The sequence below is a fragment of the Marmota marmota genome, unplaced genomic scaffold, assembly GCF_001458135.2.
Source record: "Marmota marmota marmota unplaced genomic scaffold, marMar, whole genome shotgun sequence".
Lineage (NCBI taxonomy): Eukaryota > Metazoa > Chordata > Mammalia > Rodentia > Sciuridae > Marmota > Marmota marmota.
The window spans coordinates 345,060-372,371 of record NW_026000240.1 but is presented as its reverse complement, the minus strand read 5'-3'; the positions used below and the strand labels follow the sequence as shown (position 1 = coordinate 372,371).

Here is a 27,312-nt window from a genome sequence, read left to right as displayed (position 1 = left end):
ATGGACTGATAGTGAAAGACTACCTATAACAACAGACCCCCCCCCCCTTTTTTAACATTTTATTTAGAAACAAGGGTCTTGCTGAGTTGCTTAGGGCCTTGCTATGTTGCTGAGGCTGACTTTGAACTTGAGATTCTCCTGCCTCAGCCTCCCAAGCTGCTAGGATTACAGATTGAACCATTGCACCTGACTAGCTGACATATTCTAAATAGTACACCTTAAGCTAATGCTGGTTTGTCAACTTTAACACCTATGTCAACTTCTGTTATGATAAATCAGGTTTTTATTTTCTTATAGTATCACCGTATCATAACCTTTATTTTCCTCCTTCTGTCTTTCCAGTATCATCTTGTTACCACTTTTGATTAAAAGTGTTTATTCAGGGGCTGGGGTTATGGTTCAGTGGTAGAGTGCTCACTTAGCATGCATGAGGCAGTGGGTTCGATCCTCAGAACTACATAAATGTAAAACAAAGATATTGTGTCCACCTAAAACTAAAAAATAAATATTTAAAAAAATGTTTATTCGGTATTTATATTACTATAATATATGAATATTATTCCTTCCAGTTTAAGTGATACGCTCTGATTTCATTTCCTTTCCTTCGTTCTTTCTTTTTTTTGGTGGTGCAAGGGATTTAACCCAGGGCCTTGTGCACGTGAGACAAGCACTCTACCAACTGAGCTATGTCCCCAGCCTTCATTTTCTTTCTTGTATATTTTGTTCTTGTTTTCTAGGGTTAATAATGATTATTTTTAAAAAAATTTGTTTAATTTTTTAAAATGTATCCATGGCTAATTCTACCCTTTTTATCCAGCAGCCTTCTTTGTCAAATGCATCAGATTTTTCTATCACTTTTTTTTCCTGTATATCTTCCCCACTAAGACCTTTTTCTCTCTTCTTCTTCTGAGCTGGTGGTTCTCTAAATGGTGCTACCCCTGCCTATTTTCTTCTGGGTTGAATACTCTTTGGATTTCAGATCTTCCTTTTCTTAGTTTTCCTCTGTTTTGCTGAAGGACATCTTTTAGTTGTTTTGTGAGAAGGGGAATGTGTCATGGATAACATTTTATTTTTTTTTTTGAGACCCCATCCGTCTTTATTCCCTACTCCCCTTGATTGATAATTTATTAGATTATAGATTCTAGGCTGTTTGCTCTTAGGACTTTTAAGCCTTTTTTTTTTTTTTTTTTTTAGCCTCCAGTGTTAAAAATTGATTTTTGAAAATACTTCTAATTCCAGTCCTTTGTGACCAAATATTTCTCTCTGAAAGATTTTAAGGTCTTTCCTTTTTTTTTTTTTTTTTCCCTGCTGCTGTGAACTTTTTGATGTTGTGCCATAGTATGAGTTGTTTTCACTCACCATGCTAGATACTTGAGGTACTCTAGGCCTTATTTTGAAAAATTTGCTTCTTTCTCTTTTTGGTAATTTTCTCTCTTTTGGTGTCTGTTCATTTTTTTGGAATTGAATGTTAGACCTCTTTGATTGAGCCTTTGATTTTTCTTATCTTTTTCATTGTTCCCTTTTTTGTCCTTTTGTGTTATCCTGTAAAATAGTTCCAACCATTCCTAGATTTTGAGGATGTTGGGGGCAAGGGACACAGGGATTGAACACAATGGTGCTCTATTCACTGTGCTACGTCCCGAGCCCTTTTTTTATTTTTTATTTTGAGGCAGGGTCTTGCTAAGTTGCCCAAATTAGCCTCAAACTTGATCCTCTTGCCTCCTGAGTAGCTTAGATTATAGGTGTGTGCCACTGTACCTGGCCTATTCTTGGATATTTGCTTTCAGAAATTTATTCTGAATTTTTAATTTCTGACATATTTTTCATTTCTAAAAAATCTTGTTATTACGATTTTTCTCCCCACCAAAAAATCTCTTTTGTGTTTCAGTGGTTCAATATTCTCACTCTCTGAAATTAAGGATATTAATTCTAAGTTTTCAAAATTTTCTTCTGCTTCCTCTATAATTATTTGTTTCTTCGAAGTTCCTTTTTTTGGTGGGTTAGTTGGTTTTGATTTCTTTCTCACGTGTCATTGGCTTCTCTAAATGTCTGTGGATCATATGTTGTCTATGCACAGCCGACTAAAAGTGCTGATTCTATGAGGCGTAAACTGCAGAAGGGTAATTAAACGGCAAGCTGGGTGTTTTTATTAGGGAGAATGCCTTAACAGTGTCTAAAGGCCTTTTATAATGCACTGTATAGCTTCTTTAGAGAAAGATGTTCTATTTCTTGTATATTAGTGTATGTATTTCTATCTACTGGCCTACAAGAATTGGAGAGAGAGTGGGGTGGGGTGGAATGTGCTATGGAATTGCCATTGATTGTATAGTCTTTCACTCCTCCATTTTCAATTGGCATCTCATCTGATTTCCCATTGTACCCGAGGTCCCTGAGTTCAGAGCTTTGGTTCAATTTCACTAGAGAATTAACTGGCTGACTTCTATAGGGTTGGAGAAGAGTAGTGCTCCAACTGTGTGAGTTGGAACTGGGGACCTAGGCATCTGATTACGTTTTTATAAAGACTTGTCATCTACTCCTTTTGTTTTTCTCACCTTTTTTTGGTATCAGGGCCTCCAATTTCTGGGAATTTCTGTAATTCTGTATCAGGTCAAACTGCCTGATTTTTATTAGTGTTCCTACCTATAGATAACTAGATTTTATTTTACATCACTTTGCTTTATCAGTTAGTCACCAAGAATGGAGGTAAATACCTATGTTAAATCCATTGTTATTTAATTAAAAGTGCTTGTAAAAATTATGTAGACTTAAAATATCATTAATTGTTCATTTCCATTTTACCTTTTTGCAGAGCTGGCAGAGTTACCTTTGATACGGTTAGACTTCTCATGCAATAAAATTATAGCAATCCCTGTTTGTTATCGGAATCTTAGGCACCTACAAGTGATCACCCTAGATAACAATCCACTGCAGTCACCTCCTGCACAGGTAAACCTTAGTTGAAATATGTTATATACATGTTTTGACAAAAGAATTAAATTTATATGCATTTATCTTTCTGTTATTTTCTTAAAATAAATGCATGTACATATATATTCTTTAGAAACCTTGAATAAGTGGAATGGAAGATAGGTGATGTTTTCACAAATGGTTTTCCTTTCCCCAGTTTGGCATTTTTTAAGTTGAGGAATTCTTCTAAAATTATATGCATTTATATTTATGTATATTTTAGTTGTTGATGGACACAATACCTTTATTTTATTATTTATTTTTTAATTTGGTGCTAAGGATCAAACCCAGTGCTTCATGTGTTCTAGGCAGTGTTCTACCACTGAGCCACAACCCCAGCCCCCTAAAATTCTTTTTCTAATAAAATATGAAATTTCTCTCTCAGTTTTCTCCTAGCAAAACTTGGATATAGAGAACATAAATGTTAGACACAAAAAAAGCTTTCCAAATTAAAGATGTATCAATGTGTTCTTTTGACCATTGTTTTTGTACCATCTTCCTATTTTCCAAACTCTTAAGTTCCCCATCTAACTAGTTTGTTCATTTCTTTCTCAGGGACTTAAATGAAACTATTTAGTTATAAAGTAGCTTTTCACATAGATCGTAGTTATCCTACAATCTATAAAAATGTTAGCCAACCCCTAGTTTTCACAGTATTTTTTTTTTAACTCTGGAATTTATTGATGATTTTACACAAGCTTAAGGTACTCTTTATGGCATCTGTAAAAACGTAGTATAAAAACCTTGTAAGTATAGAAGAATTTCATCAGCTTAAAGAAGTTGTTTAATTCTGGGACAGGTCACAAAATATATATATATAACTTTACTATTTTGTCATTTTAATCTTATAGAAAGTAGGATCAAAACCACAATTGTACATAATTTTTGGATTCCTAAAATCAAAAGTTGTCAATATAATTTATTGGAGAGAAGTCTTAAAATTCCTGACTATATGTAACTTAGTGTGATAAATTTACTTGGTGTTTTAACAATGCTTATAATCATAAGTTATTTCTGTGTGTAACTGAAAGTTACTGGTAACCAAAAGACAGAAACCTATATTTACTAGTAAAATACCTAAAATAACAAATAATGAACCAAATAGTATAATCAGTTTTTTAACATTGTGCTACAAACTTGGTAGAAATGCCTTCTAATCCCAATTTACATTACATAAAAAGCCGGTTATGATTATAAAAAGAACAAAAATAATAATGTGTTCAATAATAATTTTGTCACACTTATATTTTATTTTATTTAGATATGTATAAAAGGCAAAATCCACATATTTAAATTCCTGAACATACAAGCTGGTAAGATTGCTCCAGATCTGCCAGATTATGATAGGAGACCCTTGGGTTTTGGCTCCTGGTAAGTATGTTTTCTTCTTTTATCATATTCCATTACACAGGGAATAAATTAAACTAGATCCTTAAATTTGCCTGAATATTTGCCTGAGAAATAACCTGCTTTAACACTTCTATTCTCAGAATGTTGAATTATAAATAAAATTGACTATTTAGATCTGACAAAGTGTAGTTCTAAAGCATTATTGACATTTTGGACCAGATAATTCTTTGTTATTCTACATTATAAGACTTTTAGCAGCATTCTTGGCCTCTGCCAAGTAGGTGCCAATGGCACCCTCCTAGTGTGTGTCTTCAGACATTACCAGTATCCTCAGGGGAGGGTACCCAGTTAAAAACCCCTGACTGGGGGCTGGGGATGTGGCTCAAGTGGTAGCGCGCTCACCTGGCGTGCGTGCGGCCCAGGTTCGATCCTCAGCACCACATACAAACAAAGATGTTGTGTCCGCCTAAAACTAAAATAAATAAATAAATAAATATTAAAAAAAAAAAAACCCTGACTGGTCTGAATGACTTCTAACTAACCTTAGCTCTGCTGATAACAAGCTTTGTGACGTATGGCAAATTGTTTGAACTTTTTGAGTTTCATATATCCCTCAGAGAGTGAAGAGGTTGGATTTGTTGACAATTGACATTTTTTAAGGATAGTTTAATCTATAAATCACTGTTACATACCACATGATTTATAAGGTTATCTGTTTGGCAGTCCCAACCATCTAGAACAATCTTAAGTACAGGAAATAATTCAGGGACCTTTAAACAAGCAAAATAGATGTCTCAGCGAAGGTACAGAAATGCTTCTGGACTTTACTTAAGAGAGAACCCGCCCTTTCTCTGTGGAATCACCGTAGTGTTTGGGATCCTGTATCCGTATCCCCAAAACTGGAGGGCCTCCAAGGCCCTCATCGCTACTCACTACAGTGGGACTCAGGTCTGCATGCTCTCCACTTTGGCCAAACCAACTGGACCCCTGAATTTCTCCTCAAATTTCCTACTGGCAAGGTTCTAAGCATTTGAGGATGACGATGGATTCTGTATGTTTGAGAGCAATGTCATCACCTGCTATGTGAGCAATGAGGAGCTGTAGGAAAGTACTCCAGAAGCAGCAGCCCAGACGGTACAGTGGGTGAGCTTTGCTGATAGTGACATAGTGCCCCCAGCCAGTACCTGGGTGTTCCCTATCCTGAGCATCATACACCACAACAAACAGGCCACTGAGAATGCAAAGAAGGAGATATGGTGAATTCTGCGGCTGCTGGATGTTCACTTGAAGACAAGGACTTTTCTGGTGGGCGAACAAGTAACACTGACTAATATCACAGTTGACTGCAACCCACTGTCACTCTATAAACAGGTCTTGGAGACTTCTTTCCATCAGGCTTTTCCCAGTACAAATCACTGGTTCCTCACCTGCATTAACCAGCCCCAGTTCCAGGATATCTTGGGAAAGATGAAACTGTGTGAGAAAATGGCTCAGTTTAGTTCTAAGAAGTTTGCAGAGAGACAGCCCCAAAAGAGGAGGTTTCACAGGAAGAGAAGCAGAAGCCCCAGGCCAAGTGGAAAGAGGAGAAAAAGGCAGCTGCCCCACCTCCAGAGGAGGAGATGGATTATTGTGACCAGGCAGTGGCTGCTGAGCCCAAGGCCAAGGACCCTTTTGTTCACCTGCCTAAGAGTACCTTTGTGTTGGATGAACTTAAATGCAGATACTCCAAGGAGGACACGCTTTCTGTGGCGCTGCCATATTTTTGGGAGCACTTTGATAAGGATGGCTGGTCCTTGTGGTATACTGAGTACCACTTTCCTAAAGAGCTCACTCAGGCCATCATGAGTTGCAACTTATCACTGAAATGTTTCAGCAATTGGACAAGCTGAGAAAGAACACCTTGGCCAGTGTCATCCTCTTTGAAACCAATAATAACATCTCCATTTCTGGAGTCTGGGTCTTCTGAGGCTAGGAGCATGCCTTTCTGCTGAGTCCAGATTGGCAGGTGGACTACAAGTCATATACATGGCGGAAACTGGATCCTGGCAGCCAAGAGACCCAGACTTTGGTCCAAGAGTCCTTTCCTGGGAAGGGGCCTTCCAGCATGTGGGCAAAGCCTTATCAGGGTAAGAGCCTCAAGTGAATATCTCTTGCCATTGTCTAGCTGCCTGCACCTTCTCTTTAGGGAGATGGGAGGTCATTAAAGGAAACTGAATATTAAAAAAGAAGAACCCCCCTCAGATCTTCTTTAAGAACCTGTCAAATTTTGCTTAAGAACACAGCCCTTGGGCTGGGGTTGTGCCTCAGCGGTAGAGCACTCACATAGCACATGTGAGGCCCTGGGTTCGATCCTCAGCAACACATAAAAATAAATAAAATAAAGGTATTGTGTCCAACTACAAGAAAAAATAAATATTAAAAAAAAAAGAACACAGCCCTAATGATCTTACACAGTATCCTACTCTAAAACAGATTAACAAATTTCCATTTGGTTTCTAAATGAAGATTAATTAACAAGCACAAAAATTAAGAAGAAGAAAACAATTTTTAAAAGTAGACACATTAAAAAAAACACACACACAGTACTGTTGATATTGGGAACTGTTAACATTGTCTTTCTCCGCAAATGAGGGATTTTGGAGCTATACAAGAACAATATAAATATATAAGGGGAAAACCATTAACACAACAGTTTCACAAAGCTAGAATGAAACATGAGCAGTATGAAAAGACAAGGAATGAAAGGAACACAAACAATGCAGGTCAATTCAACATTAGAAGAGGTAATATCTGCAGCTGATGAAATGTCAAATAAAGAGTTCAGGATATACATGCTTCAGATGATCTGGAGTCTCAAGGAAGACATTAGACAGCAAAATCAGACAATGAAAGATCACTTTGACAATGAATTGCATAAACAAATCCAAGAAGCAAAAGATCAACTCTACAGGGAGATAGAGGATATTAAAAAAAAAAAAAACAGAAATCCTGGAAATGCAAGAAACAATAAACCAAATTAAAAACTCAAATGAGAGTATTACCAGCAGAGTAGAACACTTAGAAGATAGAACATCAGACAACAAAGACAAAGTTTTTCAACTTGAAAAGAACATAGACAGCTCAGCGAGAATGTTAAGAAATCATGAGCGGCACATCCAAGAAACATGGGATAACATAAAGAGACCAAACTTAAAAGTTATTGGGATACAAGAGGGTATAGAGGTCCAAACCAAAGGAATGAGCAATCTGTTCAATGAAATAATACTAGAAAACTTCCCAGACTTAAAGAATGAAAAAAATCCAAATACTAGAAGCCTACAGGACGCCAAATGTACAAAATCATAAGAGATCCACACCAAGACACATAATAATGAAGATGCCCAATATATAGAATAAGGAGAGAATTTTAAAAGCCACAAGAGAGAGGAAGCAGATTACATTTAGGGGTAAACCAATCAGGATAACGGCTTATCTTTCAACACAGACTGAAAGCTAGAAGATCCTGGAACAACATATTTCAAACACTGAAAGAAAATGGGTTCCAACGAAGAATCGTGTATCCAGCGAAATTAAGCTTCAGGATTGAAGATGAAATAAAAATCTTCCACGATAAACAAAAGTTAAAAGAGTTTGCAGCTAGAAAACCAGCTCTTCAAAACATCCTTGGCAAAACATTACAGGAAGAGGAAATGAAAAATAACAATGAAAACCAATAGCAGGAGGTAGTACAGTAAAGGAAAAACTAATCAAAGAGGAAAAACAAATCATGTTAAGTAACATAAATAACCTAATATGGCTGGAAGTACAAGCCATATCTCAATAGTAATCCTAAATGTTAATGGCTTAAATGCACCAATCAAAAGACATAGACTAGTAGACTGGATTAAAAAAAAAGATCCCACAATATGCTGCCTACAGGAGACTCATCTGATAGGAAAAGACATACACAGACTGAAGGTGAAAGGTTGGGAAAAATCATACCACTCATATGGACCTCGGAAGCAAGCAGGGGTGTCCATACTTGTATCAAATAAAATAGACTTCAAGCCAAAGTTAATCAAAATGGATAAACAAGGACACTACATACTGCTCAAGGGAACCATACACCAACAAGACTTAACAAAACTTTCTTCCCAGCAGCACACGGATCCTTCGCAAAAATAGACCATATATTATGTCACAGGGCAAATCTTAGCAAATAAAAACGAGTAGAGACATTACCATGCATTTTATCTGATCATAATGGAATGAAATTGGAAATCAATAATAAAATAAGAAAGAAAAAATCCTACATCACATGGAGAATAAACAATATGCTACTGAATGAACAAAGGGTTACAGAAGACATCAAAGATTAAATTTAAAAAATTCTTAGAGGTGAATGAAAACTCAGACACAACATAGCGAAATCTCTGGGACACTATGAAAGCAGTACTAAGAGGAAAATTCATTTCATGGAGTTCATTCCTTAAAAGAAGGAAAAGCCAGCAAATGAATGACCTCACACTACACCTCGAAGCCTTAGAAAAAGAAGAACAAATTAGCAGCAAATACAGTAGAAGGCAAGAAATAAGTAAAATCAGAGCTGAAATCAATGAAATCGAAACAAAAGAAACAATCAAAAAAATTGACAAAACTAAAAGTTGGTTCTTTGAAAAAATAAATAAGATTGATTGACCACTAGCCACGTTAACAAAGAGAAGAAGAGAGAGAACCCAAATTACTAGCTTACAGGATGAAAAAGGCAACATCACAACAGACACTTCAGAAATACAGAAGATAATTAGAAATTATTTTGAAACCCTATACTCTAATAAAATAGAGGATAGTGAAGGCATCGATAAATTCCTTAAGGCATATGAGCTACCCAGATTGAGCTCATATGCTCATATGAGCTAAACAGACCAATATCAAGTGAGGAAATAGAAGAAGCCATCAAAAGATTACCAACCAAGAAAAGGAACAGACGGATATACAGCAGAGTTTTACAAGAACTTTAAAGAAGAACTAATATCAATACTCGTCAATCTATTTCAGGAGATAGAAAAAGAGGGAATACTTCCAAATGCATTCTATGAGGCCAACATCACCCTGATTTCAAAACCAGATAAAGACACTTCAAAGAAAGAAAACTTCAGACCAATATCCCTAATGAATATAGATGCAAAAATCCTCAATAAAATTCTGGCAAATCGGGTACAAAATCATATCAAAAAGATTGTGCACCATGACCAAGTGGGATTCATCCCTGGGATGCAAGGCTGGTTCAATATACGGAAATCAATAAATGTTATTCACCACATCAATAGACTCAAAGATAAGAACCATATGATCATCTCGATGCTGAAAAAGCATTCGACAAAATACAGCATCCCTTTATGTTCAAAACTCTAGAAAAATTAGGGATAACAGGAAATTACCTCAACATGGTAAAAGCTATATACGCTAAGCCTCAGGCCAGCATTATTCTAAATGGAGAAAAATTGAAGGCATTCCCTTTAAAATCTGGAACAAGACAGGGATGCCCTCTCTCACCACTTCTATTCAAAAATTCTTGAAACACTAGCCAGAGCAATTAGACGAAAGAAATTAAAGACATAAATATAGGAAAAGAAGAACTTAAATTAGCATTATTTGCCGATGACATGATCCTATACCTAGCAGACCCAAAAAGTTCAACCAAGAAACTTCTAGAACTAGTAAATGAATTCAGCAAAGTGGCAGTATATAAAATCAATACCAGTAAATCAAAGGCATTCCTGTATATCAGTGACAAATTCTCTGAAATGGAAATGAGGACAACTACTCCATTCACAATATCCTCAAAAAAAAAAAACAAAATACCTAGGAATCCACCTAACAAAAGAGGTGAAAGATCTATGCAATGAAAACTACAGAACTCTGAAGAAAGAAATAGAAGACCTTAGAAGATGGAAGGATTTACCTTGCTCATGGATTGGTAGAATTAATATTATTAAGATGGCCATATTACCAAAAGCACTTTACAGATTCAGTGCAATTCCCATCAAAATCCCAATGACATGCCTTGCAGAAATAGAAAAAAGCAATCATGAAATTCATCTGGAAAAATAAGAGACCCAGAATAGCTAAAGTAATTCTAAGCAAGAAGAGTGAATTGGTGGTATTGCGATTCCAGATTTTAAACTATACTATAGAGCAATAGTAACAAAAACAGCATGGTACTGGCACCAAAACAGGCTGGTAGACCAATGGTACAGAATAGAGGACACAGAGACAAATCCACAAAATTACAACTACCTTATATTAGACAAAGGTGCTAAAAACATGCAGTGGAGTAAGGATAGCATCTTCAACAAATGGTGCTGGCAGAACTGGAAATCCATATGCAACAAAATGAAATTGAATCCCTTTCTCTCACCATACACAAAAGTCAACTCAAAATGGGTCAAGGAGCTAGGAATCAGACCAAATACTCTGCGTCTAATAGAAGATAAAGTTGGCCCTAATCTTCATCACGTGGGGGCAGGCCCCAAATTTCTTAATAAGACACCTATAGCACAAGAGTTAAAACCAAGAATCAACAAATGGGACGAATTCAAACTAAAAACTTTTTTCTCAGCAAGAGAAATAATATGTGAGGTGAATAGGGAGCCTACATCCTGGGAACAAATTTTTACCCCTCAAACATCAGATAGAGCTCTAATCTCTAGAGTATACAAAGAACTCAAAAAGTTAAACAACAAAAAAGCAAATAACCCAATCAACAAATGGGCCAAGGACTTGAACAGAAACTTCTCAGAAGAGGATATACAATCAATCAACAAATACATGAAAAAAATGCTCACCATCTCTAGCAATCAGAGAAGTGCAAATTAAAACTACTCTAAGATACCATCTCACTCCAATAAGAATGGCAGCCATTATGAAGTCAAACAATAATAAGTGCTGGCTAGGATGCGGGGGAAAAAGGTACAGTCATACATCGCTGGTAGGACTGCAGATTGGTGCAGCCAATTTGGAAAGCAGTATGGAGATTCCTTGGAAAGCTGAGAACGGAACCACCATTTGACCCAGCTATTCCCCTTCTCGGACTATACCCAAAAGACCTAAAAAGAGCATACTACAGGGACACAGCCACATCAATGTTTATAGCAGCACAATTCACAATAGCTAGAATGTGGAACCAACCTAGATGCCCTTCAATAGATGAATGAATTTTAAAAATGTGGCATTTATACACAATGGAATATTACTCAGCACTAAAAAATAACAAGATCATGGCATTTGCAGGCAAATGGATGGCATTAGAGCAGATTATGCTAAGTGAAGTTAGCCAATCCCTAAAAAACAAATGCCGAGTGTCTTCTCTGATATAAGGGGGGTGACTCAAAATGGGATAGGGAGAAAGAGCATGAGAAGAAGACTACCATTAAATAGGGAAGAGAGGTGGGAGGGAAAAAGAGGGAGAAGGGGAGTTGCTTGGTGGAAGGAGATGGAAGGAGAACCTCATTGTTATACAGAATACATATATGATGTTGGGATGAGAAAAAGAAAAAAAAGTGTGTCACATTAGATTGGATTAGAGAGAAAGCATGAGAGAGGAGGGGAGGAGTAGGGGGGATAGGACGGGCAGCAGAATAGAATAGACATTATGATTGATGTATATACATTCCATGTATGTATTATATGTCAAAATACATTCTGCTGTCATGTATGACTAAAAAAAATAAAAATAAATCGTATGGTTAAAAAAAAACACAGTAGATGTTAAACTCTGAGAGAAAGGAGGAAAGATTTGTTGTGTAGGGGCATAAGGGGGGTTCAGAGATATTAATAATGTCCCATCATTTTTTAAAAATATTTCTTTTTTAGTTGTAGTTGGACACAATAACTTTTATTTATTTTTATGTGGTGCTGAGGATTGAACTCAGAGCCTAGCTCGCATGTGCTAGACAAGCGCTCTACCGCTGATCTACAGCCCCAGCCCATAATGTCCCATCATTATTAAAAGTCCTATATGTTACAGATATCCTTTAATGTCTAAGTGCCATATTTCATAATTCTAATACAGTATTTAGAATCAGTAAAGCTCTAAAAGCATAGCAATCTGGCTCCAGTAGGCCTTATGTGCCAAGAATACTCTATTTCAGTAATATTTTCAGTGATTACCATATTATAGAAAAGTATAAAAATTGATGTTCATTGAGAAAATGCTAAGGCATGCTAAATATAATTTTCAGAAAAGGGAACTGTGCATTATAGATTCATAGTATAGTTTAAATTTTTATTGGAAATGATGAAAATATATTTAACATATTAATCTCAAAAAAGGGGGTAATCTTGAGCTATTATTTGGAAATTTCTATATTTCTAGAGCTATGAGTTGTTTCACAATGTCCTAGAAATTATGATTTGTTGCATATATTTATATATAGTCAGGCTTCCATGTCCATGAATTCAACCAAGTATATATTGAAAATATTAGGGGAAAAATATACCTGTAATGCATATTTACAGATTTTTTTTCTATCACTATTCCCTAAACAATACAGTATAATAACTATTTACATGCCATTTACATTATATTAGGTATTTTAAGTAATCCAGAGATGATTTAAAGTATATTATGGAGGACATGGGGACAGTGCCTTTAGTACCAGCTACTCGGGTGGCTGAGGCAGGAGGATCATTTGAGCTCAAGAATTTGGAGTTAACCTATACAACATAGCCCGGACCCTGACTCCAAAATAGATAGATAGATAGATAGATAGATAGATAGATAGATAGATGGATGGATGATATGAAAACTCTCTATTTTATATAAGGAATTTTTGAATTTGAACATCCCGGATTTTGGTATCCATCAGGAGTATTGGAATCAATCCCCCCTGGGTAACACGTATAACCATGTGTATGATACTTCATTCAACACCTCAAGCATTAGTGAATGAGATATTATGCCTTCATGTGTTCCTTATTAGAGATACAGATTAGTAGACTCATATTGTGGTTAGCAATTTGCTATTGAAAGGGTGGATATGCAGTCAGAGGGTTTTGCTTCTGGATCCCTGTACTATTAGGGAGTTCACTTAACCTCTCTGAAGTTCCATTTCTTCAGCATGATCTTTACACTGTTTATACTTTTAATGACATGTGTCTGAAAGTGCATTTATAATGCCCTTTTTCACTATTAGGCATAATAATTAGACTGGAACTAATTTAGATAGTCCAGTCTTGCTAAAGAGAATCTTTATTAATTCTGTAGCTCTTTGGGTGCTCAATACAAATTAGATATTTTAGTTCTTTCAATCTTTAGATGTAACTTTCTTATTTTTTTATAATATTTTAAAAATACATTTGTGTTTTATTTTGATTTTTTTGAAGTGCTGGGGATCAAACACAGGGCCTTGTGCATACTAAAGTAAGCACTCTACCACTGAGCTATATCCCCAGCCCATAAACATTATTTTATAAAAACTATACATTTTTTTACTCATTTTCAGATGTAAATGTTTCCAAGTCCTTTAGTAAATTGCATTATTGTGATAACCTTTGTTTTACACATTGGTACCATATTTTTTTTGTTTTTGAGCTATAGGGGCATGTGCTTTTTACTGATGTAATTGTAAGCAACTTTATGTCACAAACTAAATATATTTATGATGGTGTGGCATTAAATCAAAACTAAGGAAAGAATAAACTGCTGGTAAGAAAAGTTCTGCCTCTGTAATCCCACTAATGCGATTAATTCTATATTGAGCTAGATGGTTTGTTAAAGAGTCTGAACTTTCTGACAAGGTAAGCTGGAGCCTAGCAGAATTCTACCTGGCCTCCTATTTATGTGTAGGATGACCATCTTGAAAAAAACAATACATGGTAGTTAAAAATATTGTTCTGCAAATCTTGAAATATACATATTTGTTTTGGAAGCTGCAAAAAAGGAATCTTTAAAGTTTGTTCTGCATATTTTATTAGAAAGTTCTTAAAATTAGACATATTGGTTGGCTTTGCTGGAATAAAACACACATAGTACCTGTCCTTAAGGTCTAGGCTCTGAAACAAGCATTAAAGCAGACAGATCATGGACATGCTCTTCATAAAACATTTTACTTAATTACCAACAATTGGGGAAATCAAGTTGAAAATTGGTATTCATTGTACTCTTTTCCATCTTTTGTGTAGAGGTGAATTTCTTTTTTTTTCAAAATATAGGATTGGGGAAAATTAACAGCTGGTTTTTTTTTTTAGTAGAATTTTGTTTTGTTTGCTTTTTAGCTCTCTGACCTTTATGGGGGCAGGTAGAAAAATGAGAAAGATAACCAGAAGTTCCCTGTGGTTTTGAATCTTATTTTGTAATTAGTACTTACTTATCATATTGGACAAGTAGGTCTGTAGTTAAATAATTAAAGTAATATCTTTATCAATAAATGGCAAGTTATAAAAACTGTCTTACATTCACATAGAGGTTTGTTTTGTTTTTAGTTTACATAAAGCTTTTTTATGTGAAAGGCAAGTAAGTAGAAATGGTTTATCCTTATTTTACAAAAATTAAGCGACTTCTTTTAGCTAATAGTTGGTAAGTAGTACCAAATTATTATTTTACGGGTCTGTAAATTGCAAGTACATCACTTATGAAATATATACAAATATAAAGAATTGAGCTAGGGTTGTGGCTCAGTGGTAGAGTGCTTGCCTAGCATGTGTGAGGCACTGGGTTTGATTCTTAGCACTGCATATGAATAAATAAAATAAAGGTCCACTAAAAAAAATTACCAAAAAAAAAGAGAATATAAGGAATATAAAATTTAGTACTAGAAGAACACTATTTTAAAATTGTACTATTGAAAGTTGCTTTTCAACTTAGGCAGACTAATCAGATAAAAATACTTTTAAAAATACAATTTATCATATTTTAGATTTCTAATTAAGCTAAATTTTAAAAAGCATTTAAGAAGAAGCAAAAACTAAAACTATAAAAGTTTCTAAAAGATATGAAAGAATATCTTTATGACTTGTAGAGAATAATTTCTTTAGGCACAGAAAACAATAATCATAAAAGGAAGAAATGATGTTAGATTCTTTCTTTCTTTCTCTCTTTCTCTGTTTCTTTCTCTCTTTCTCTCTCTCTCGCTCTCTCTCTCTCTTTTTCTTTCTTTCTTTCTTGTTTCTCAGTCTGGCCTCAAATATAAAATCCTCCTGCCTCAGCCTATCAAGTAGCTGGCATTACAGGTGTGCGCCACTGTTTGTAACATTGTTCATAGCTTATTCGTAGCACTTTTTGTTACAGCAGCCAAAAACTAGGAAATAACCAAAATGTCTACCAACAGGAAATAGATTTTTGTAAGTTCTAGAATAAGCAAGACTAATTATATTGCTTTTCTATTGCCACTATAACAAATTATCATAAACTTAAGGGTGTAAACAGCACATACTTTTTATCTTACATTTTTATAGGTCAGAAGACTAACACAATCTCCTCAGACTAAATCAGGATGCTGATAGAGCTGTGATTTTTGCTGTGGGCTCTGGGTAGGATCCTTTTTCTTGCTTTTTCTAACTTCTAGAGGCTCTACTCGTTGATTCGTGGTCCTCTTACTCTGTCTTCAAACCAACATTGCATCACACTGACCTCTTCTGCCTCCTTCCTCTTTTAAGGATCCTTGTGATTACATTGGGTTCATATTAGTAAACCAGAATAATCTCCCCATTTTAAAGTCAGCTGATTAGCTGTTTATTTCTGTCTACAGCCTTAATTCCTTTTGTCACATAGGTAACATACAGTTTCCAGGGATTAAATCATGAACATCTTTAGGGACCATTATTTCACCCTTCCATACTTTTAATCTTTTTTAAGATTAAAAAAAGAGTGTGATTGTCCCTGAGGAGTACTGACTAGAAAGTAAGGGGAATTAATTGGGCAGTGATGTGTGGAATTTGGTGGCAAAATAGAAGTGTCTTCTGTTATGATAGAGGGAATATACAAGGTTGTAATCATTTGTCAAATTCACACAGATAAGATTTATATATTTCAATGTATGTAAATTTAATTTTATAAAAAGTACTATTAAAAGTAAAAACAATGAGGGGACATGGGGAATGGGAGGAGGTATAGAGGAAACATGGGATTACAGGCATGCACCACCATACCTGGCATCACAAGTTAATATTTAAAGTATCGGACTTTGCAGTAATAACTGAAGTTTCTTCTTGGTAGCCATGAAGAACTATATTCAGGTCGCCCTTATGGAGCCCTTGATTCAGGTTTCAATAGTGTGGACAGTGGTGATAAGAGATGGTCAGGGAATGAGGTAAGTGTTTCTTTATTCTGAATGTCATAACTCCTGATTAAGAGAGAATAAAATAATGAAAAGGAAATATCTAAACTGGATCCAGTTTTCTTATTACATAACAGATAAGTCAAGGCAAATATCTCACATAGCTCTACCATTCAAAAATAGTATTCTGTTTCTTTACCATCTTTTTATCATGTGTATTCTCACATGCTTGTTCCTCATTGTATCAATAGTTTCTTTTTCTGGAAAGCTGAATAGCAGTTAAGTCAGTAAAACTGAAAGCTAAAATCTGAGGGACTGGGATAAATCTGGAGCAGAGATGGTAAGAGAAGTGCTAGAAGGTAGGAAAATAAATAGTAGTAAGGAGATGGAATCTTACTGAAGAATACCACATGCTCAGAATTACATTTTTTCCTGTTTTGTTCAATTACCAGTGATAATGTTTCCTGCTTTTTTAAAATTACTAAGGTGTAATATTTTAGCTGTACATTTATTAAATGAACAAATGAGCTTTTGTTACCCGGACTGGTAACATAGTTTATAACATGTTTCACTGAATGCAAAGAAAATCAAATTTTGGACTGGGGTTGTGACTCAGTGGCAGAGCACTTGCCTCGAACCTCTGAGGCACTGGGTTTGATCCTCAGCACCACATAAAAATAAATAAACAAAATAAAAATATTGTGTCCCTGTATAACTAAGAAAATTTAAAAAAAATAAATAAATTTTGACCTCAGCTCATTTATAACTTTTTTTTTTTTTTTGTACCAGGGATTGAACTTGGGGCATTAAACCATTGAGTTATATCTCCAGCCCTTTTATTTATTTGTTTGTTAGTTTGTTTATTTGTTTGTTTGTTTGTTTATTTATTTATTTTGGTGGGGGGGGGTTACCAGGGATTGAACTCAGAGACACTCAACCACTGAGCTGTATCCCTAGCCCTATATTTTATTTTATTTGGAGACACTAAATAGGGTCTCACTGAGTTGCTTAGCGCCTAACCATTGCTGAGACTGGCTTTGAACTTGTGATTTTCCTGTCTCAGCCTCCCAAGCCACTGGGATTATAGGCGTGTGCCACCTCCTGGTCTTTATTTTTTATTTTTGAGACAGGGGCTCACTAAGTTTCTTAGGGTATCGCTGAGTTGCTGAGGTTCATGGATCCTCCTGCCTCAGCCTCCTAAGTCCCTAGCCACAGCTACCACACCTGGCTACTTTTATTTATAACTTAAGATTGCTTGTGTATGTATATCTGGGTAGCTGAGTACATAAATGTCGCTTTATCCATAGAGAGGTATATGTAGATAAAGTTATATACTCATAAATACCTTTATTTCTTCTTTTTGGTAATTATAGTAAAATATATGTAACATAAAGTTTTAACCATTGGGGTGGGGGGTACTGGGATTGAACTCAGGGGCACTCAACTATTGAGCCACATCTCCAGCCCTATTTTGTATTTTATTTAGAGATAGGGTCTCACTGAGTTGCTTAGCACCTTGCTGTTACTGAGGCTGGCTTTGAACCCACAATCCTCCTGCCTCAGCTCCTGAGTTGTTCGGATTACAGGCGTGCACCACTGTGCCCAGCTAAGTTTTAACCATTTTAAAGTGTACATTTCTTTTGCATTCAGTACATTCACATTGTCCTACAATAATCTTCATTGTCTTATTTTCCAAAACTTTTTCACTATTTTTTCTTAAATGTAATTTTAATTAGTTTATATTGTGCTCATATAAATATGCATCCAAATTTGAAAAAAAAAATTTTAATGTTTCTACTACTTTTTTAAGCCTACAGATGAATTTTCAGATCTGCCTCTCCGAGTAGCAGAGATTACTAAAGAACAAAGACTACGACGAGAAAGCCAATACCAAGAGAATCGCAACAGTTTAATAGTAACAAATGGTGGAGGTAAACATAATCTCAGTGACATCTGAAATTTTTATAGTCACCTTAACTTTTTTTTTAATATGTACTATAAATAAAAAATATTCATCAGTTGTTGATGGACCTTTATTTTATTTACTTATTTATATGAAGTGCTGAGATTCAAACCCAGTGCCTCACACATGCAAGGTAAGCACTCTACCGCTGAGCTACAACTCTAGCCCACGTTAACTTTTTAAAGTGGTCTCTTTCACATCTATTCCTGTGGTTCATGTATCTGTAACTTCTTCACTTTTGGGGGGGTGTGGGGAGAGGGAGTACTATCAGTTTAACCCAGGGTTGTTTAACCACTGAGCTACGTCTCCAGCCTTTTTTATTTTTTTATTTTTAGATAGATTCTCAATAAGTTGCTTAGGGCCTCACTAAATTGCTGAGGCTGACTTTGAATTTGCCATCCTTCTGCCTCAGCCTGCAGAGCCACTGGGATTACAGGCATGTGCCACCATGCCTGGCCACATCTTCTTTTAAAGTACCATTCTCCCTGAGTAAGATTTTCCTTTTTGAGCTGGGGATGTAGCTTAGTAGTAGAGCATGTGTGAGGCCCTGGGTTTAATCCCCAATACCACAAAAAAAAAAAAAAAAAAAAATCAAAACAACTCCTTTTTTAAGGCATTATTTGATCTCTGTAAGAATTCAGCACTTTTCTTTTTCTGTATGTTTGCCTTTTCTTTCATCTAGAATAATGATTTTCAAGGACTTCTGAATCCATTTTTCCTTATTCTGGCATTTAAAACATTGTAGTTTTCATAGAGTGAGCAGGTTTTTTTCTGCTTTCTTATACTTCTGAAGCAGACTTGAAATATTGTAATCATTTTATATTGCTTTAGTTTGAGTAACCACATACTGATGTTTAAATTTTGTGAATCGCATATAAAGGAAGAAATGGCTTTGATTTTCCATTATGTTGTAACAGAAGAGCTTTCATTTGTGAATGATTATTTCAATTAAGAGGTTTGCTGTTTTTCTTTTCCTCACCATTTTGATATTCTTTATTCTGGTCATTTAACATTGCATTCACATTTCAAATAGTTTCAATTTTCTTTTAAATTTTTTTCTTATATATGTTCCCTTCAGTTCATTTGATATTTAAAATAATTTAAAATAATTTCTAGTTTTTCTAATTTCTAATTAGAAAATTTTCTAATTTCTAATTTTCTAATTTTCTAATTTCCATTTTTCAGCCCTTAGCCATATGTGGTTATGAAGCATTTGAAATGTACTATAAATACTGAATAGAGATGTACTATAAATAAAAAATATTCATCAGATTTTGAAGACTTTCTATGAGAAAAAAATATAAAATAATAGTATCTTATGTCAACTATTTAAAATAACATTTAGATATACCAGACAAAAGTAAAGTATTTAAATTAATGTCCCTTTATTTTTTTATTCTAATTAGTTAACATGACAGTAGAATGCATTTTTACACGCTGTACATAAATGGAGTATAACTTCTCTTTCTTCTGGTTGTACATGATGTAGAATCATACCAAGTGTGTAATCATATACATACATAGGGTACTAATGTCTGATTCATTGAACTATCCTTACTATCCCCATACCTCCTCCTCTTTCTTCACTCGCTTCTGCCTAATCCAAAGTACCTCTATTTTTCCCTAGCCACTCCCCCCACCTTATTGTGAATTAGCTTCCACATATCAGAGAAAACGTTTGGTCTTTGCTTTGGGGGGATTGGCTTATTTCACTTAGCATGATATTCTCTAGCTCCATCCATTTACCTACAAATGCCATAATTTCATTCTTCTTTAAGGTTGAGTAATATTCCATTGTATGTATGTATGTATATATGTATATATATATATACCACAGTTTCTTTATCCATTCATCTATTGAAAAGCATCTAGGTTGTGAATTGAGCTGCTATAAACATTGATGTGGCTGTGTCACTTAGTATGCTGATTTTAAGTCCTTTTGATATAAACTGAGGAGTCTGATAGCTGAGTCAAATGGTGGTTTCATTTCAAGTTTTCTGAGGAATCTCCATACTACTTTCCAGAGTTGTTGCACCAATTTGCAGTCCCACCAGCAATGTATGAGTATGCCTTTTTCCCCATATCCTTGCCAACATGTATTATTACTTGTATTCTTAATAATTGCCATTCTGACTGAAGTGGGATGAAATCTAAGTAGTTTTGATTTGCATTTCTCTAATTGCTAGAGATATGAACAGTCTTTCATATATTTATTAACCAATTGTATTTCTTCTTGAAGTCTCTGTTCAGTTCCTTAGCTGAAGGGTTGTTTTTTTTTGGTTTTGAGTTCTTTATATATCCTGGAGATTGATGCGTCACCTTCCCACCCCCCTTTTTTTAACATGGCTACTAGAAAATTTTAAATTACCTATATGGTTTACTTTCATGGCTTCCATTCTTTTTCTCTTAGACCATGCTGGTCTAGCTAGTATGAAGAAGTGATGTTGCTTTCTTGGGAAATGGTCATAATATAAACTATTTAATCAGACAGATTGTGTACATTGAAAGAAATGGATTTCTGTACCTGGTTTCTAATTTTTTATCTTTTTAGTTATTAACAAATTTTAAGGCACTGGGTTCGATCCTCAGCACCACATAAAAATAAATAAATAAAATAAAGGTATTGTGTCCAGTTATAACCAAGAAAAAAAAACTTAAAAAAACTTTAACAACTTAAAAACTTATTTTAATACTAACTGCAGTTACAGAATTATTTAGAAATAATTGACTCAGAAAAAACTAAATTAAAAAATAGTCTTCTCCAAATTATCTATTCCCAGAAACTACAACTTTTAGGTAGTCTATGGGACATCATAAAATAATGGTTGGTTGAGGTTTAATGTATTTCTGGAAAAACCATCTTAACAGCAAGGATTTTTCTTAGTGTACCCTTTTAATTAGTTGTTAAAAGTTATTAGTTTTAAATTTAAAAATAATAGGACATTCCAAAACTTACCAGATGAAACAATTAGGTGGCTATATCTTATTTATATTCCTTTCTTTTCCCTAAAGCATCTTGAGAAAAAAATTCCTTAAATGATTCCTTTCATTCACAAATTGCTGCAAACAAAATATCTTCAACATTGACCTCTAGTGAATAATTTTCTAAATAGGAAAATCTTTGTTCTGATCTTTTTTTTTTTTTTTTTTCTTTTTTTTTTTAAAGTCTGACAACAGTTTCAGGAAGGGAAACAGCCAGTAACTCTCTTTCTTGCCAAGTCCGGTTTCTTCCTACCCTTTCTCTTTTTTATAGCCTTTCACATTTTTTTTGAGTTGATTATGTTTTTAAGCCCCAAACTAAAGCATTAAAAGAAGGTGCACTTTTCCATCTTTAAAAATTAATCTGTTGTATTTATTCCACAAACTCAAACAGTCTTATTTTAAAAAAAAAGAAGAAAGGAAAGAAATATTGAAGGTCTGCATTTCAATAGTTACTATCAGTTATTGCATTTTTTGAGTGAATTAGGACTAAGATTTTCAGAAGACTGTTTTTGTGAGTAGCCGTGGACTAAATAATTAAGGTTTATGTAAATTACCCTTATCATTCCTTCTACTTTCAGAATAGAATATGTTGGGGAGAAAGAAAATATAATTTAAGTAAATGTCTTTTATTGGCTGTCTTACTTAGAATATTTTTTTCTGGTGTGTGTGTGTGGTATATACAGTGGAACATGATCTGGATCAAATTGACTACATTGACAGCTGTACTGCAGAGGAAGAAGAGGACGAGGTGAAACGGTCCAAGGGACTGGACTCAGAGAGCCTCAGTTCACAGTTTATGGCATATATTGAACAACGGCGAGTCTCTCATGAGGTAGTATTGCTCTCCCCTAGTAAGAACAATTAAGATAGTATAATTTTCTATCATATCAGTGATTTATTTGTTTAGCCCTAATTATTGTATAATGTTCACTTCTGATTTTAGTCCTAAATTTTTCAGATTTATTCAGAAAATCAGACAATATTCTTAAGTAGGATTTAGGTTTGTTTTTCAAATAAGGAGACAGATTTTGTAATTTTGAAGAAGGACTAAAAGGGTTCCTAAGAGTAGCCTAAGGCCTTTGAAGAAAACACAAAGGAATGTGATGCTTTTCATTGTTTTTAGGATTTCTAGTGAGTCTTTGTTTTTTGCTTTTTTTATTGTTATTAACTGAAAAATCATAATTTGATTGATCAGTAATTAAGAATTACACCACAAATTTAACTTCTGAGGCAATATACAACTTGCCCATAGAATTTTTATTATAAACTTAAAATTATTGAAGCTTTTAAATTAAGTTAACAGAATATAAATTGTTTGCTATTAAAATTCTTGCGTGTCTCTTATGGTGGAGTGTTGAATTGCCTTAGAAAACAAATGAGCATTCAGCCCACTGCAGAATCTTTGCCAATTCCCCAAGGGTCTCAAGTAGAATAGCATTCTTCAGTATATCTAGTCAGCGTAATAAAATGGCTCTATTTGGGTGGATGTGATGTCGATGTCTGGAGTTCATCGCAGGCTCTGAGCAGGGGTTATTTGGGAAACAGTTGGGGCCTTTCTGGAGAATGATGTATTTAATCACTTTTAAGTGGGGCTTGTTGTAGAGAGATATTATCATCTTTAGAAAGAATCCTTTGGTTTTCCTATTTGAAAGCCTTTGAACACAATATTTTTTGTTCAGAGGATACTCTTGCACTTAAAATTGAATAAAATTATATAAATCAAATCTTATAGCCCAGAGATAGCACTAGACCAGGTGATTAATGAAGTGCGTGTGATTTAGGCTATTAACATCTCTGCTGGAATAAAAACTACTTTACAATAAAAGTAAAATTAATAATTTCATATTATACTCTTTAAAGAAAACCTTTTTCTTTTCTTGTGATCCTCTTTGATCACTGTATGGTTAATTAGGCTACAAAAGTATCTCCACGAAAACTGAAAACACTATTATACTACTCTGAAAAAATAAGCTACCATTTCATTAATTCATTTTATTGGTTCTTTGTAATTGGTTTTAAATTCCACCTACTTACTATATATGGTAGTTTTCAATGATTGTATATCATAAGGTTCTTTATGACTTGTTTCATAAATCTTTCTAAAATTTGATGATCTGTAAAATTATGATGAAGCAGTATTATTTTAGATGGCTTAACAACCAGTGAAGATATGTCTTTTTGTATTCCTGTATACTAAATTTTTTAAAGATTGCTTAAAAAATTTAAATTTAAGAAACAAGCTATTAGAAATGTTAAAACATTTCGCTGTTATCTAATTTTATTAAAATTCCTCTCACATATATAGATCAACCCTGCCTGAACAGTGTATGACATATACTTACTTTTTAAATTAGATTAATGTCACATTCATTCTGTTATGGAAATTCAAAGAACCTCTCACAGTAATTTTAGATAATTGCAATATCATAAAACCAGGGTGGTAAGTCACCGATATAGCATCTTTGGAAAGATGTTTGTTTCTTAAAAAAATGACGTAGTCATCCAGGCTCAATGGTGCCTGCCTATATAGTCCCAGTGACTCAGGAGGCTGAGATGAGAGGATCACAAGTTCAGTCCTAGCTTTGGGAACTTAGTAAGGCCCTCAGCAATTTAGCAAGACTCTGTCTGATAATAAAAAAATAAAAAAGATTAGGGATGTAGCTCAGTGGTAAAGCATCCCCGGTTAATTCCCCCCAAAAGTGACAGTCATAAAATCAGAGTAATTATTTTCTTATCAGGGTTTCAGAATTGTAATTCATTCTATATGCCCTAACATTAATGCAGTCACCTTTTAACCCTTTGGAGTAAATTACCAAAGAGGATTTTCTAGTTACGTGTAGATATATCACACGTAATTTCATGGAGGTAGAATATACTATATTGTGTTAAACTATACTGAAGTAGTTTGACATTTGATTTTTAGTTATCTTTTTTGGAGAAGTTGTTTTCTTAGTTTTCCCTTGAAGAATACCCCTTTTGATGATTTTTGGTGTTGACACAAGATTGTATTGCTTCTATAGATTCTCATTCAACATATAATATACTGTGATAATCTTTAAACTTCCTGCCTTTGGCTTATCATTTTATTTTTCAGTGTGTGATCCAGCTTAATTTTCCTTAGTAATACTTTTTGAAAATGACCTTTACCTTTTAGTTTATAAATAAGTTCAGTTGCCACTATTTCTCTTTTAATTAATATTGTATTTTACCTTAAAGAGAATTTACTTTTTGTTTTATTTATTTATTTACTTACTTACTTACTTATTAATTTTAGTATCGGGGATTGAACTATTCTGGGACATTCAGCCACTGAGCCACATTTCCAGCCATATTTTGTATTTTATTTAAAGACAGGGTTTCATAAGTTGTTTAGCACCTCACTTTTGCTGAGGCTGTCTTTGAACCTGAGATTGTCTTGCCTCAGCCTCCCAAGCCACTGGGATTACAGGCATGCACCACCAAGCCTGGCAGTATTTTATCTTGATATACACCAGCATCCCCAGAACTATTTGTAAAACTAAGATAAGAGACAGTTATGGTAGTGAAAAAGTAAAGAGACAATCTACCCAGTGAATTCCCTATTACTACAAATGTTCAATAGAAACTTGGTTAATGTTGGGGTGGGATAGATAGAAATTTCTGTCCTGGCTGGGCACAGCTGAGGCAGGAGGATCATGAGTTCAAAGCCAGCTTCAGCAGCACTTAGCAATTCAGTGAGACCTTGTCTCTAAATAAAATATGTTTTTAAAAAGGGCTGGGGTTGTGGTTCAGTGGTTAAGTACCCCTGGGTTCAATCCCATTTTTTTACAAAAAAAAAAAAAAAAGAAAAAGATAATTTGTGTCCTGGGTGGAAGCTTGTATTATATGACCTCTAAGATTCTTCTTATCATTCAGTAAATATTAGTGGTTTTGGTCACTATAATTTATATAATATAGCAAGTAGGAAATCTTTTTTAGATATAATGTATATTGTGAATATTTTATCAAAAATATGCAAGTACTCTATAGTGCTTTCAGAAAGTTTACATTTTAAGATTCTGTTGAAATTATTTTTACTATAATGCACAAATCCCTAAAAAGTTGAATGTGAATGTGTAATCACTGTATTTTGGATAAACGTTAAATTGATTTATTTATCCTTTTTTTGATTTAGTGTTCACCAGTAAAGACAAGTGCCATTAGGGAGTTTCAAAAAACAGAAGACATGAGAAGATATTTACATCAAAACAGGTTTGAAAAAGCAATTCTGTTTACTTCTTTCTGTCTTAAAACTCAGTGATAAGAGTGAAGTAATTTTGGTTTTCCATAGATGCATGTATAATGAAGACGTTTAGGTATTGTGTGTTTTAGAGACCATGTATTTAAAATGATGACAGTGTTCTTTTGTGCTCCTGCTATAAAAAAAGGTAAAATTGATTTATTAATTCTGAAATCAGGTCACCTGAACTATAGCAGTACAAGTAATTAATTTGAAGATACTTAAGAGCTTTAAGATTGTTGTATTGATAATGTATGGATTCATGTATAAATAGGGCTTAAAGATTTTTTTTAATTTTGACTAGATAACAGGGACAGATATAATGATACGTATTCTTATTCCTATCTTGATGAGTATGATCTTTCTACTACACTTAGTACCTATTTCTAAAATGAGCTTGACTGTTTAGAATGCTGCTTCTCATCCTTGAATTCCAAAAGCTTTCTTGCTATAAACTATATGACAGTAGCTGAAATTTTTCCAGCAGTTGGTTCTTTCCCTCTTCTGTTTTTATGAAGTCTTTTCCCTACTTTTTTTATTGGTGCATTATAATTTACATACTGATGGGATTTGTTGTTACATATTTGTACATGCACACAATACACAATATAACAATATGATTTGGCCAGTGTCATGATGAAGTCTTAAAGCAGCATCCCCAACCTTTTTTTTTTTGAAACAGGATCTCACTAAACTGCCTTATGAGATCAGGGTCTCGAATTTAGCAATCCATCTGCCTCACTGAGTTACTGAGGCTGGTCTTTAGCAGTCCTCCTGCCTCAGCCTCCTGAGTTGCTGCGATTATAGGCTTGTGCCACCACTCCTGGCTGATATGCCTATTTTTAAATGACTGTAAATTTACTACATAGAAACTGTTGTACATAGTTCTTTATGCTTGAGTGGTTATTAATGTTATCTCAGGGACTGTGATATATATGAATTAAAGAAAATGTAGGAAGAACAGTGAAAGAAAAAAAATTTCATAACTTGGCTTAGTTAAATTTTATATGCTTTGACATTTATCTCAGAATAGCTTTTTAGTTACCATATGTTCTTATACCAAGGGTATGGTCTCTGAGAATCCGGTTTCATGCACAGGTTTCCTATTAACATTTCCTCACCTTGGGCAGACCTAAGTTTTATCTCCCATCCCTCTCACCTTCTATGTCCATCATAGGTGAGGCTAAAGATCTCCAGGATTTAGTAGAGACCCTCAAGGTAAAAGTCAGCTGTTTGTTTTACTCAGTTACTTTATGTATTAGTTTTGTCTTGTATCTATTAAGTTTAGCAGCTTAAAACACCCATTTATTTTATCACAGTTCTATAGGATAGAATTCTAGGCTAGCTTGCATAACTTATCTGCTTAGAATCTTTAAAGACCAAAGTCAAGGTGTTGACTGGCCTAAGCCCTTTATTACTATATGGCTTACATTTAAATTTTTTGAACTGCATATGAAATCCAAGTACAGTATTATTTAGTCATTTATTAAATTTCAAAGCCAACTCACTAAAGACAAAGGCTCAAAAATTGCCTT

The 27,312-nt window shown here is 34.4% G+C and overlaps 1 protein-coding gene and 1 pseudogene across 14 annotated transcripts in view; both read left to right on the top strand.

Annotated features, from left to right (window-relative positions):
• Positions 1 to 27,312, top strand: part of Lrch3 (leucine rich repeats and calponin homology domain containing 3) — a 120,819-nt gene that overhangs the window by 48,702 nt on the left and 44,805 nt on the right. For all 14 annotated transcript variants that reach the window (XM_048794234.1, XM_048794228.1, XM_048794236.1 and 11 more), the window contains exons 5-10: positions 2,810 to 2,946; positions 4,229 to 4,338; positions 16,514 to 16,607; positions 18,385 to 18,505; positions 22,203 to 22,351; positions 25,673 to 25,749. In XM_048794234.1, coding sequence (XP_048650191.1) covers positions 2,810 to 2,946; positions 4,229 to 4,338; positions 16,514 to 16,607; positions 18,385 to 18,505; positions 22,203 to 22,351; positions 25,673 to 25,749 — 688 coding nt within the window. The remainder of the gene's footprint in view (positions 1 to 2,809; positions 2,947 to 4,228; positions 4,339 to 16,513; positions 16,608 to 18,384; positions 18,506 to 22,202; positions 22,352 to 25,672; positions 25,750 to 27,312) is intronic.
• On the top strand, positions 4,345 to 6,928 carry LOC107143195 (annotated as a pseudogene).